The following is a 13,845-nucleotide window of genomic DNA, read 5'->3' as shown; positions in this document are numbered from 1 at the left end:
GTGTGTGAGTCTGTGTGAGTGTGTGTACCATTCATATCATGGTGTATCTATCAAGTTCTGAGGAAGAGCTGAAATTCAGATATGCTAAAAGGCGTTTGGTTTCGACCAATCACAACAGACTGGGCCGTCTGACCAATCAGAGCAGAGCAACTCTCAGAGAGGCGGGGTTTAGAGAGACTGAATCTTCGAATGAACCGTTTCAGACTCTTGTGAGAAAAAAGCGGATTCTGCAATGTATAATTTGAGAAAATGAAAGTGTTTTTGATCTTGGAAGCGTGTAAACCTGTTGTAGGAGACTCCAAAACAACATTAATAACCTGTTAAAATGTAAATTATGCATTTATTCTGCAACATATTGCCAAGACCGCTGGTAGATTTCGGTGCGTGTACAATAACGCTAATCTCAAAATAGCCAAATATCAGCCGATTAATCAGCCTGAACTATTATTTGATCATTCTTTCCCTGGAAGGATTCGTGACTTGCAAAGGTGTTTGAAAGCCCTGCAGTCTGACTCTGTAGGAGCGTGTGGTTTAAACCTCAAACTGAGACATTCACGCATGAGTCACAGTGATTGACACGCTGAAGGCAGAATAATGAAAGCTTTCCTCATTATGAGGTGCAGGACTAATATTTCAACTTTTACTGAAGTCATGAAGTCACACAAGACCTCTAACACTATTAATGTTCTCTATAATAATCAGTGGGCAGAAATGAAATCTCAAATGCTTCTAATGCCATCAAATGTTACATTTACACATATGCAACTTCTCATAATGTGACCGATGCGATGATGTTGTATCCGTGTTGATTTCTGTAAAGGGCATTATGGGAAGAGGATCATCTTTCAGCAATACCCATCCTTCCGCTCTAGTGATGCGTTGCATTAGGATTATTGCATTTTACATTTCTGAAATGCAACCTTTCCTATAGATCCTCTTCCGGATTTCAACTTTTTGATTCACATCATGATCTGTGCACATGTTAATCCGCCCTATATATTACATATTGCATGCAAAATATGCTAAATATTGTATTCTGTCTGCTGTCCATCTCATTTGACCTGCATTTAGGGATGCTTTTTTTATATTGTGGGTCTTTGTCTAAGTAAGTCGGCATGCATTTGCAATATGCATACATTTCCAGAACACAAATCTGAACATTGGATACAAAATTATTGTTTTTTGGGTGTGTATATGTGACCCTGGATCACAAAACCAGTCATAAGTCGCACAGATATATTTGTGGGAATAGTCAACAATACATTGTATGGGTCAAAATTATCGATTTTTCTTTTATGCCAAAAATCGTTAGGATATTAAGTAAAGATCATGTTCAATGAAGATATTTAGTTAATTTCCTACCGTAAATATACAAATATTTTATTTTTGTGAGTGAATGCTGCGCAGTCGCGAACATAAATGCACAACTTTAAAGGAGATTTTCTCAATGTTTAGATTTTTTTGCACCCTCAGATTTTCAAATTGTCATATCTCGGCCAAATATTGTCCTATCTTAACAAACCATACATCAATGGAAAGCTTATTTATACAGCTTTCAGATGATGTATACATCTACATTTCCAAAAATTGACCCGTGTGACTGGTTTTGTGGTCAAGGGTCACATATATGGTTTAAACTATTATTATAAACTGATTTTTTTGTGCTACTATAATAATGACCAAATGCAGTAGAGACATCAGTCAGTCAGTCATGAGGAGTTATGAACGCTCTCAGCACATAACATCAGATTTCTCTGAGTGTTTACCACTCTTTCCACTCTTGTCATCATCATTTGTCCATTACAGCACTGTAGAGTTATCCCTGACTGTATTGAACTAAATGCTCTGGGACCTTTATTAGCACTGCAACAATTAATCCAAGTCAGAGTTGAATAATTCAGTTAATTGTAGAAATATTCAACATCATCAGGGCAGTTGTCATTTGCAGCTCTGTTTAATAAATGTATAAATGATGGTGGTCAGAAGAAAAAAAAAACAGTTTTCCATGATTCAATCAATCTGTTTTTTTTCTATGAGGTGATGGGAAATAAATATTTAGTATTTAGGAATTAAAAAAAGTGATCTTTAAATCTTTACAGGAATTTAAATATTATTATAATAATAATAAATATATATTATGTGTATGTATATGTGTTTTATAAATTATTATAATAATAACAATAAAAGTATACATTTGAATTGTTTTTTATATTTATGAAAATTTTAAAAAGTATATAAAATCAATATTATATATTTTTAAATTTAATAATGTGTAATAACTACAATAATTTATTAGTATATATATTATGTGTGTATGTATATGTGTGTATACATTATAATAACAATAATATTTATAATAGTTTTTATTAATATATATATAATGCAAGTAAATATTAAAAAGACTGAAAATAATATATAATCAATATTATGTATTACATTTTTTCATGTGTAATATTTATTAGAATGTATATTAAGTGTGTATAAATGTGTATATGTAATAATAATAACAATACCCATAATATTAACAACACATTTTATTATAGATAAATACATAGATAGACACAGATGTATTATACATAGATGCATAGATTAGATAAAAATAAATATTTAAAAGATTGAAAAGAAATATATGATAAATTTTATATATTATTAAATTGTTTCATGTGTAATAATAGTATATATATTGTGTGTGTATGTACGGTAGGCTTTATGTTTTTAGTCGTATTGCTCTGTTGTTGTTTGAACACACACACACACACACTCATTGTACTGTGTGTGTGTCGTAGGGAACAGCCGATCTACAGCACACGAGCTCATGTGTTCCAGATCGATCCCGGCACCAAACGCAACTGGATCCCGGCCAGCAAACATGCGGTCACCGTCTCCTTCTTCTACGACGCCAACAGACACGCTTACCGCATCATCAGCGTGGGGGGGACCAAGGTGAGGCGCTTTCTCGCTCACAACCGGTTTGGTCTGTAGGTTGATGTAATCTGTGGCGAGTTTCGCTGTTATAAACTCTGTGATCAACACAGGTTTGGTGGCAGATATTCCCGACACACACCAGAGATATTCCCCGACACACACCAGAGATATTCCCCCGACACACACCAGAGATATTCCCCGACACACACCAGAGATATTCCCCGACACACACCAGAGATATTCCCCGACACACACCAGAGATATTCCCCAACACACACCAGAGATATTCCCCGACACACACCAGAGATATTCCCGACACACACCAGAGATATTCCCCGACACACACCAGAGATATTCCCCGACACACACCAGAGATATTCCCCGACACACACCAGAGATATTCCCCGACACACACCAGAGATATTCCCCAACACACACCAGAGATATTCCCCGACACACACCAGAGATATTCCCCAACACACACCAGAGATATTCCCCAACACACACCAGAGATATTCCCCAACACACACCAGAGATATTCCCCGACACACACCAGAGATATTCCCCGACACACACCAGAGATATTCCCCCGACACACACCAGAGATATTCCCCGACACACACCAGAGATATTCCCCGACACACACCAGAGATATTCCCGACACACACCAGAGATATTCCCCGACACACACCAGAGATATTCCCCGACACACACCAGAGATATTCCCCAACACACACCAGAGATATTCCCCGACACACACCAGAGATATTCCCCGACACACACCAGAGATATTCCCCAACACACACCAGAGATATTCCCCCGACACACACCAGAGATATTCCCCAACACACACCAGAGATATTCCCCAACACACACCAGAGATATTCCCCAACACACACCAGAGATATTCCCCGACACACACCAGAGATATTCCCCGACACACACCAGAGATATTCCCCAACACACACCAGAGATATTCCCCCGACACACACCAGAGATATTCCCCAACACACACCAGAGATATTCCCCTACACACACCAGAGATATTCCCCTACACACACCAGAGATATTCCCCTACACACACCAGAGATATTCCCCGACACACACCAGAGATATTCCCCGACACACACCAGAGATATTCCCGACACACACCAGAGATATTCCCCGACACACACCAGAGATATTCCCCGACACACACCAGAGATATTCCCCGACACACACCAGAGATATTCCCCGACACACACCAGAGATATTCCCCAACACACACCAGAGATATTCCCCAACACACACCAGAGATATTCCCCAACACACACCAGAGATATTCCCCAACACACACCAGAGATATTCCCCAACACACACCAGAGATATTCCCCAACACACACCAGAGATATTCCCCAACACACACCAGAGATATTCCCCAACACACACCCGAGATATTCCCCAACACACACCAGAGATATTCCCCGACACACACCAGAGATATTCCCCGACACACACCAGAGATATTCCCCAACACACACCAGAGATATTCCCCAACACACACCAGAGATATTCCCCGACACACACCAGAGATATTCCCCGACACACACCAGAGATATTCCCCGACACACACCAGAGATATTCCCCTACACACACCAGAGATATTCCCCAACACACACCAGAGATATTCCCCAACACACACCAGAGATATTCCCCAACACACACCAGAGATATTCCCCGACACACACCAGAGATATTCCCCTACACACACCAGAGATATTCCCCTACACACACCAGAGATATTCCCCAACACACACCAGAGATATTCCCCGACACACACCAGAGATATTCCCCAACACACACCAGAGATATTCCCCAACACACACCAGAGATATTCCCCGACACACACCAGAGATATTCCCCAACACACACCAGAGATATTCCCCTACACACACCAGAGATATTCCCCGACACACACCAGAGATATTCCCCTACACACACCAGAGATATTCCCCAACACACACCAGAGATATTCCCCTACACACACCAGAGATATTCCCCGACACACACCAGAGATATTCCCCAACACACACCAGAGATATTCCCCGACACACACCAGAGATATTCCCCTACACACACCAGAGATATTCCCCAACACACACCAGAGATATTCCCCTACACACACCAGAGATATTCCCCAACACACACCAGAGATATTCCCCGACACACACCAGAGATATTCCCCTACACACACCAGAGATATTCCCCTACACACACCAGAGATATTCCCCAACACACACCAGAGATATTCCCCGACACACACCAGAGATATTCCCCAACACACACCAGAGATATTCCCCAACACACACCAGAGATATTCCCCGACACACACCAGAGATATTCCCCAACACACACCAGAGATATTCCCCTACACACACCAGAGATATTCCCCGACACACACCAGAGATATTCCCCAACACACACCAGAGATATTCCCCGACACACACCAGAGATATTCCCCTACACACACCAGAGATATTCCCCGACACACACCAGAGATATTCCCGACACACACCAGAGATATTCCCGACACACACCAGACTCACGTTAGACTGGGCGTCTCCTAATCCACAGCTGATGAGTTGGACGTTGTCTCGACCCGTATGAACACTATCACTTGGGAATGGAAAAAAGATCTCAAAGTCCAACCCTTTCAGTCTTTAAAAACCTTTCCTGAAAGTGTGAGTTAGAATAGTTTGATTATAAACACAATGAGGACAGGGGCGAAAATTTCATCAAAATGTTGGGGGGACAATAAACATAACAATTCTCAAGAACAATTTTTGAAGGGGACAGCAATAATACAGGCAAAATTGTACTTGCAAGGATATGTGTACACTGAGGAAAGCCTTACTACTATTATTAGTGTAGCATGGAGACCGTTCCATTATCCTTCTTCTCAAAGTTTCTTTCTGGTTTAATGAAAAAGCTGACTAAATTGACCAAAACAATTCTTCAAAACCATATGGGTGCCAGATTTCTATAGAGCCTTCCAGGCGAAAACCCGGCTAAAAATTCTTCAAAACCATACATTTTTGGGTTTTCGCCTGGAAGGCTCTATAGAAATCTGGCACCCAATTGAACGAAGTTAAACTGAGAGAGCGTGCGTTCACAGACACCAGAATGAACGCGTTCACAGTAACGTTTATCAGGCAGAAATACAGTACCTTCAGTTCACGTTCGCCCAAAATATGAACGAGTTCATGAACTATCGTTCAATGAACAACACTAATTAAATGATATAAACCGACTAAATCACAGTGAAAGCGTTAAAATCTAAATGTGCACCCGGACTAGTCTAATCTACAAGACTAACGTTACATTACGTAGTGTATGCGTACACTCTATGGCTGTGTGTGTGTGTGGGGGGGGGGGGGATATACTGTATTACTGTATTAAAGGACAACTCCGGCGCAAAATGAACCTTTGGTCTAATAAAACATTGGTACCTAGTCAACCGTTCTCTGAGATTTGTTTTCATGATAATCGAATGTAAAGAGTTTTATCTCTAAAAACTGTTTAGCGTATAACGCTAGTAATGGGGGCATTTAATAAGTAAAAAGAAATCGCTAGTTTATACCACTAACAAGGCTCAAAAATAGCCCCACACGAACACAGTAACATAATGAGGGTCCCTACATGCAAAACGAAGCATTGAGAACTTTGTAAGTGTACAGACCGTTTAATAAGAAGATATTTTATGAAGACAGTCCACTTCGTGTATACAGACAGGAGCCATCTTTGGAAAACAGTCTCGACTAATCAAACCACGAACGCCATACATACAGTTCAGCTCACTTAGCACGTCGTCAGTGACAAACGACTATCACGCTATCAGTGACAAAAGTACATTAGTACACAATCATATATTTGTTTTTACATGATTTATTATTAATGACTCAGCATCATCTATATTAAAGAGAAAATAATCACTTCATCCAATGTTTAAAGTGAATAAAATAACATTGACTAACTGGAGTTCCACAACTACTCAAAAACAGTTCATCGGCCGCCACCGGAATGTGTGTGTGTCGGTAAAAGGGGCGGAGGCAGTGGACCAAAGCACTGTGAGGCAAGGGAGGGGGGACTCAAAATGTTTAAAACGTTTTTTTGTTGTTGCCCCGTATGCATTTGTATGATTTTATTTCTTAAACAATTATTTTAAGAATATATCATTATTTTATTTACAACACACATATTTTAATGATATTTTAGGGGGGACAACCCTCAGATAGGGGGGGTCCTGAACCCCCCCCCCCCCGCGATTTCCGCCTATGAATGAGGATGTGAAAGCAACTAGTAAGTTAGTCTACCCATTTAAAGCTCTTCATTTAGACACCTGTGAGCAACCTTCTTTTTTTTTCAAAACAAGTAAAAGCTTTAGAAAAAATCATAAGAGGGGGGTATTACTGATGCACTAATTTTTCGAGTTTCACCTGTATATTGTGCAGCACTATACATTTATGCATTTACATTTACTATACATTTATTATACTTATGCATTTATCCATTGCAGTCGGTACACGTTTGATCAAGTTCTCAAACCCATGACCTTGTCATTGCTAGAGCTCAGTTTAGCTCAGTTCAGTTCAATGTTGGTTCAGTTCAGCTATCAGAAGACAAAAGTCTCATTATTCAGTGCAAGTCAATTGCAATTTTGTTCTCATCTGATAGTGTCAGTGCGGTTAAACCGATAATATTACTGAATATTAATTTGTCCTTTTGACATTTAGACCTTTTGACAGTCTAATTGATTAATGAGTCAAGACGAAGATTGTGGTTGATATCACACATGTTTATTCATCACGCTGAAAATGGGAGCTCAAATTGACTGCATTGCATTGTGGGAAGTGGTTTTGCATTGGTATTCTCTGGATTTATATATATATATGCACATTTTCATCATGGCCCTTGTGAAAAAGAAGTACGCTTTTGCATACTTTGAAAAAGAGAATTAATTGCAAAAAAATTATTTACTTGAGTGCAAATTGAATGCAATGTTTTCTGTGTACTTAATTGCAAGTTATTTACAATTCAATTAAAATGTGTTCTAGTTTAAATCTATATTAGTTTTTTTTACCCACTTCAGTAAGAGTAATCTTTATATGTAACTTCATAATTACTTCTATTGTCTTTGTACTGACAAGATACAAATATATTTCAATGTTATTTCTATTGAAACGTGTGTCACGTATTTAAATAATTACAAATTTGTAATAAAGTTGCAGTTTAGTACATTTAAAATACATTAACGTGTAATTACAAATAACAGTTATTGGTATAATCAAGGACTACGTGTGCTTTAGTATGTTAGTTAACACATCATAATAAGTTTACTTCTATAAAGGCCAACTGAATTGCTTTAAAACGCGCAGCATTATTTAATATGTTGATGTAATTTCCACTGAAAGAGGAAGAAGGGGCGGGGTATATCGAACAGCTCCTCCCCCTTTTAAAAATAGCCAATAGCGTTTCGTTTATATCACTGTTGAACTCAGTAAAGCTGCAGTGTCCTCCTAATCTCTAACCGTTTCTCCTCCTAATCTCCATATCACTGTAAAATACAGCTTTATGTGGAGAATTCAAAGGATCCGACATGTTTTCTGGTCTGCGGGACTTGATCACATGATCCGCTCTGTGTGTCGTGTCTCTGGATCGGAGCCGCGGCGGATCATCATGTGACACTAACATGAAACTAGACATTTTTACACTGTCTGAATTGTTCACTATCCCCTATATAGTGCACTTTCACCATGTAGAAAATAATAAATGTGTGAACAAGTGACCGATTTCAACCGCAGCTTCAGCGACTATTTATAATGTAGGGGGCGGAGCTTCAGATTCTAGAGAGCTTTTGATTGGACAGAAAATCTGAGAAGCTAAAGTGCAGAGTGATGTCATCAACATCATTGATCCATATTGACAGAAGTGAGAGACTAAGTTTTGAATGCTTATATCTTCTTAATGCGAATTTTGTAATTGTTTTGGAGCACACTCGCTTATAGATAACAGTAATGCTAACATATTCATACTAAGAGCCCCAAAAACTTCAATTTTGATTTCATGGGGACTTTAAAGCATGACAAAAGATTATTAAAACACAAAGTAAAACATAATTTTACATTATTACAAGGTGTACTTAAGTCAAGGTTGTGTACTCTATAAGTGCACTTAAAGGTGCAGTGTGTAGATTTAAGCGGCATCTAGCGGTTCGGTTGCACTAATGGCTCAGCCCACTGCTCACCCCTCCCTTTTGAAGAAGCTACGGTGGCTCAAACGGGACAAACATATCGTCGTCTGAGACAGCAGAGAATAGCCAGAGTAAGCCAAGAGTGTGTAATATTGTCACTGTTTCTGTACCACAGTCCATTATAAACCACATCATGGATAAAGTTTACAAAGCCATAGTCAGGTGAGGATCAAGGGTCTTCATATATAATATAATAATAGTAATCAGCGGATTGTCTCACGAATGTAACCAGCACATTCTCCCCACATAGCAAACCCATAATACAGCGAGGGAGAAGAACCACATGAAACTATGCAACTACATATGTTTTCTAACAGGGTTGTAAAAGTTTAGCTGGCTAATATGAGCTGTTACTGTGGCTGAGCTGGTTAAAGCGTTAAGCCTTGTTTAAACTCGACGCGTCCGCATGAGCCCAAAGGTGCGCGCGGCAAAAATGACGTGATTGTAACAGCGCGCGCGCCTCCGCATCTCCTAGACACCATTTACTACACACAATAGGCTTTTTTTCTCTGATTTTGAAAACTCTTCGCGATCGACTTAAAGGGATAGTTCACTTTGAAATTAATTTTTGGTATGTTTTAGCTTACATCAAGGGCATCCAAGATGTAGGTGTCTTTGTTTCCGCAGTAGTTTCAATTTTGATATTTTTAGGTCAAACCGTTCTTGTCTGTCAGTCATATAATGCAGGTCTATGGTCACCACCTCAAAGAGCATGCACAGAGAAGTCCAAATTAAACATGATTTAATGACTCGTAAATGTAAGTACACATTGATGGCCTAAGACACGAAACGAGCGGTTTGTGTGAGAAAACGAACAGTATTTATATCGTTTTTACCTCTTGTAATCACAGTCACGTCCAAGTGATCTGAGGGCGCCGGCGCTTCGGTCTGCGCAAGCGCTGGAAGTGATCTCTCGCGCGTGTACGTCACTCATTGTTTACACAGAGATTTCGGAAGTGTTACCTTTCAATGTGAAGATCTAAACATATTTAGATATACAGGAAATCACAATGGAAGACTATTTCGATATATCAACAGACAACGTTGAATTTTTTTTTTTTTGAAGAGATCACTTCCAGCGCTTGCACAGACCGAAGCGCCCGCGCCCTCAGATCACTTGGACGTGGCTGTGGTTACAAGAGGTAAAAACGATATAAATACTCTTCGTTTTCTCACACAAACCGCTCGTTTCGTGTCTTAGGCCATCAATGTGTACTTACATTTATGAGTCATTAAATCATGTTTAATTTGGACTTCTCTGTGCATGCTCTTTGAGGTGGTGACCATAGACCTGCATTATATGACTGACAGACAAGAACGGCTTGACCTAAAAATATAAAAAATTGAAAATACTTCGGAAACAAAGACACCTACATCTTGGATGCCCTTAAGGTAAGCTAAAACACACCAATAATTAATTTCAAAGTGAACTATCCCTTTAAAATGCTTCCAAGATCGACTTGTCGACCGTGATCGACGGGTTGGTGACTCCTGTAACTGTTTTACGGTCAATGACAAGAGTACTAATCAGCTGTCTCACGAACGTAACCAGCACATTTATCCCCACATAGCAAAGCCATAACACAGCGAGGGAGAAGAGCTAAGTTACATGAAACAGTCCAACTTCATATTTTACACCACTGACAAGGGAAAAGTCACTACTCACGGTGTCTATGCCCTCTAGCTTTCTGCGGCTTCTCTTTCAGGGCAGTGAGGAAACGCGCTCTGTAGCGCTGTGTGTTCGCGTTCGGCTATTGTAGAAACGCGTCACAACATGTCGACCTTCATAGAAGGGGGTGCCCGCGGTTATGTAGATATAAATGTCTCATTCTAAGGTAATAAAAACATTACGGTTTATTAAGTAAGTTCTTTATACACCACTGAAAACATAGTTATGGATGTCATTATTGCATTTCTGTTAATAGATACTCAAAATTATTACACATTGCACCTTTAAGTAGCCTTTTATGTCAGTAGTAGTATATTATGTGCAAAATGTTTTTTTTAATATGCTTTTAAGATTTGAAGTGCACATTCAATGCATTTCTTTTCAACAAGGGGGTTTTCAATGCATGTGGAAAGATGTGCGACGCACTATGCTTGTTATGATGCACATAGCAGCGCCCTTGTAAACGTACCGTAGGTTTTGCAGAAATGCTCTCAGTGACTCTCGTGATTATCAGTGCACTGATTCAACATGCCAGGAAATCCATCCGAAAATGTGGTGGTGTGTAACGTAATAAACCTCAACCTTACTGATGCTGTTTATTGAGTCGATGTGATTAGAGCCGGAACGAAATACTCCCCACGAGAGGATTTACGCAGAAGAGAAGGTTAATAGCTCAACACCTGATATCAGAGGGAATGAGACGCCTCTTAAAGGAGAGCTCAGAGTAATGCATCAGTGCAGAGATACAAGACTTGCATCCGGTCGGGATAATCGATCCATACTTGTTGATGGAGCGGCTCAGAGCTGTCTAACCTCTCGGTCCGAGACAGCAGTTCACAGACGACCTTGAGTGGTGTGAGTTGACACAATAGTCTCATGCTGCGTCTCAATTCGCCTACTTATACTTCGCCCTGAAAGAATGTACTCTTTTGGTGAAGAAAAAGTAGATGCTTTTGAGTGTGTGGCAAAAAGGTTTGGGTCATCCAATTGCGTCTTTAACGGTTGCTTGCTGTCGCATAAACTGGCGTGTCAATCATCTTGTCATAGTTAAAATCCTCCACATTTTATTTGATTTAATTTACTACCGTATCGGAGAGAAATGAAGCACGTTGATCTGCAGTCGCGGGTCTTTCATGCGGAGAATCTCCTCATTTTAATGCATGATGATTAGTGGTCGACCAATATATCGCCAAGGCCGATATATCGGGCGATATTTGGCATTTTTAAAATATCGGCATCGGCCGATACGTTTTTCTGATTTTCTGAAGGGGACTTTTATTTTGACGGTGCTCCGGACTTTTATTTTAGCATTTATTACAATGTTGCTAGCATGTTTCCAGCATGATTTAACACGTTGCTAGCATGATTTAACACGTTGCTAGTATGTTTCTAGCATGATTTAACACGTTGCTAGCATGATTTAACACGTTGCTAGTATGTTTCTAGCATGATTTAACACGTTGCTAGCATGTTTTAGCATGTTGCTACGATGTTAAGATTTTTTTAGCTTGTTGTCTTAGGATAATCGTCAAGCATTGCTAGTGAAAGACAACTTAATACTCTATAACTCTCATTGTGCAAAAGTGGGACTTTTCATAGTTTCGATCGTCCGTTTAATAAAAATCGTAAGTCGGATCAGTTAAAAAAGATTTAACATATATAGTCAGAAAGGTCGGAAAGCTGTAGAGAAGATAGTTTAAAGACCCCCTGTAGTCAATTTGTATCCCTTAAAACTCTTCACGCCTTTAAATAACCATGAATATGCAAATGAGCCCCGCCTCCACTCACTCACTCACTCAGCTCAGAGATCCACTGGTTGACGATCACACGTTGATCTGATTGGTTACAAGGTCGTTTGTGACGTCAGAAACACCAGCGATTTCAAACCGTGTTTTTGAGACTGAAAATACTCAGCAATGCTGTCGACTTATGAATTTACACATGGTTTGTCTTAAAGCATATTAAAAACACCACATAGACACATAAACAACATTAAAAACTGGATTTTCACCACAGGGGGACTTTCCATGTGAAAAATTCATGTGTTAGTACAGTCAATGAAATTACATACAACACCTTAAAATCAGGCTTTCTCAAGCCAACATAATGAGTCTTTCTTCACTGCGTCACACTTTCTCTTTACTGATTTGCTAATTAAACTGACATTTTGAAGTAGACCGACTGAAATCGTATTTTGTTGTCAGACATACTCCAGTAATCTTTTTGTTTTTCACAGTTCAAGTTTGATCTGGACAGTTTGCTTCTGAGCACTGAAGATTAGAAACTTATTCTGTTGTTGTTGCATTAGTATTTAACGTCACTCAGTTTGACCTCTCTATTACAATGATATCAGCATTCATATTAAACTCATGATTGTTTGCTCACCAAAGCCTCTAAATCTCAGTTGTACGTGGATTACTGGAGCGTCTCGACTTCATCCAACACCTCTAAACTGACCCACATTTGGATTGAGGATGACCTCACTGTCACAGCCATTATGCCTGCGGTCACCGTGGTAATCTGTGGTCACATGACTCCTGCGGTCACATGACTCCTGCTGTCAGGAGGAACAGGGGTCATCTGAAAACAAGAGAGGATAAAACAATAAGCCATGAGAGACTGTGTGTTACAAACTCTTTTATAAACCAGCAATATGATGAAAGCTATATATATACACACAGTATCTCACAAAAGTGAGTACACCCCTCACATTTCAGCAAACATTTGTGTATCTCTTCTCAAGGGACAATACTATAGAAATTAAACTTGGATATACTGTCAATGTGCTGCTTGTATAGCAGTGTATACTGTCCTCTGAAAATAACTCAACATACAGCCATTATTGTCAAAATAGCTGGCAACAAAAGTGAGTAGTTTCATTTCTATTTTTCTATAGTATTGTCCCTTGAGAAGATATACTAAAATGTGAGGGGTGTACTCACTTTTGTGAGATACTGTGTAT

The 13,845-nt window shown here is 39.5% G+C and overlaps 1 protein-coding gene across 1 annotated transcript in view; it reads left to right on the top strand.

Moving 5' to 3' along the window:
• The window catches only part of LOC130075337 (homer protein homolog 3), a 56,873-nt gene that overhangs the window by 4,678 nt on the left and 38,350 nt on the right, over positions 1 to 13,845 (top strand). Inside the window, exon 3 of the mRNA XM_056239945.1 lies at positions 2,787 to 2,943. Within this exon, the coding sequence (XP_056095920.1) occupies positions 2,787 to 2,943 (157 nt within the window). The remainder of the gene's footprint in view (positions 1 to 2,786; positions 2,944 to 13,845) is intronic.

Source organism: Rhinichthys klamathensis, unplaced genomic scaffold (assembly GCF_029890125.1).
Source record: "Rhinichthys klamathensis goyatoka isolate OS25496 unplaced genomic scaffold, OSU_Roscu_1.1 h1tg000575l_1, whole genome shotgun sequence".
NCBI lineage: Eukaryota > Metazoa > Chordata > Actinopteri > Cypriniformes > Leuciscidae > Rhinichthys > Rhinichthys klamathensis.
This window is presented reverse-complemented; position numbering and strand designations above follow the sequence as displayed.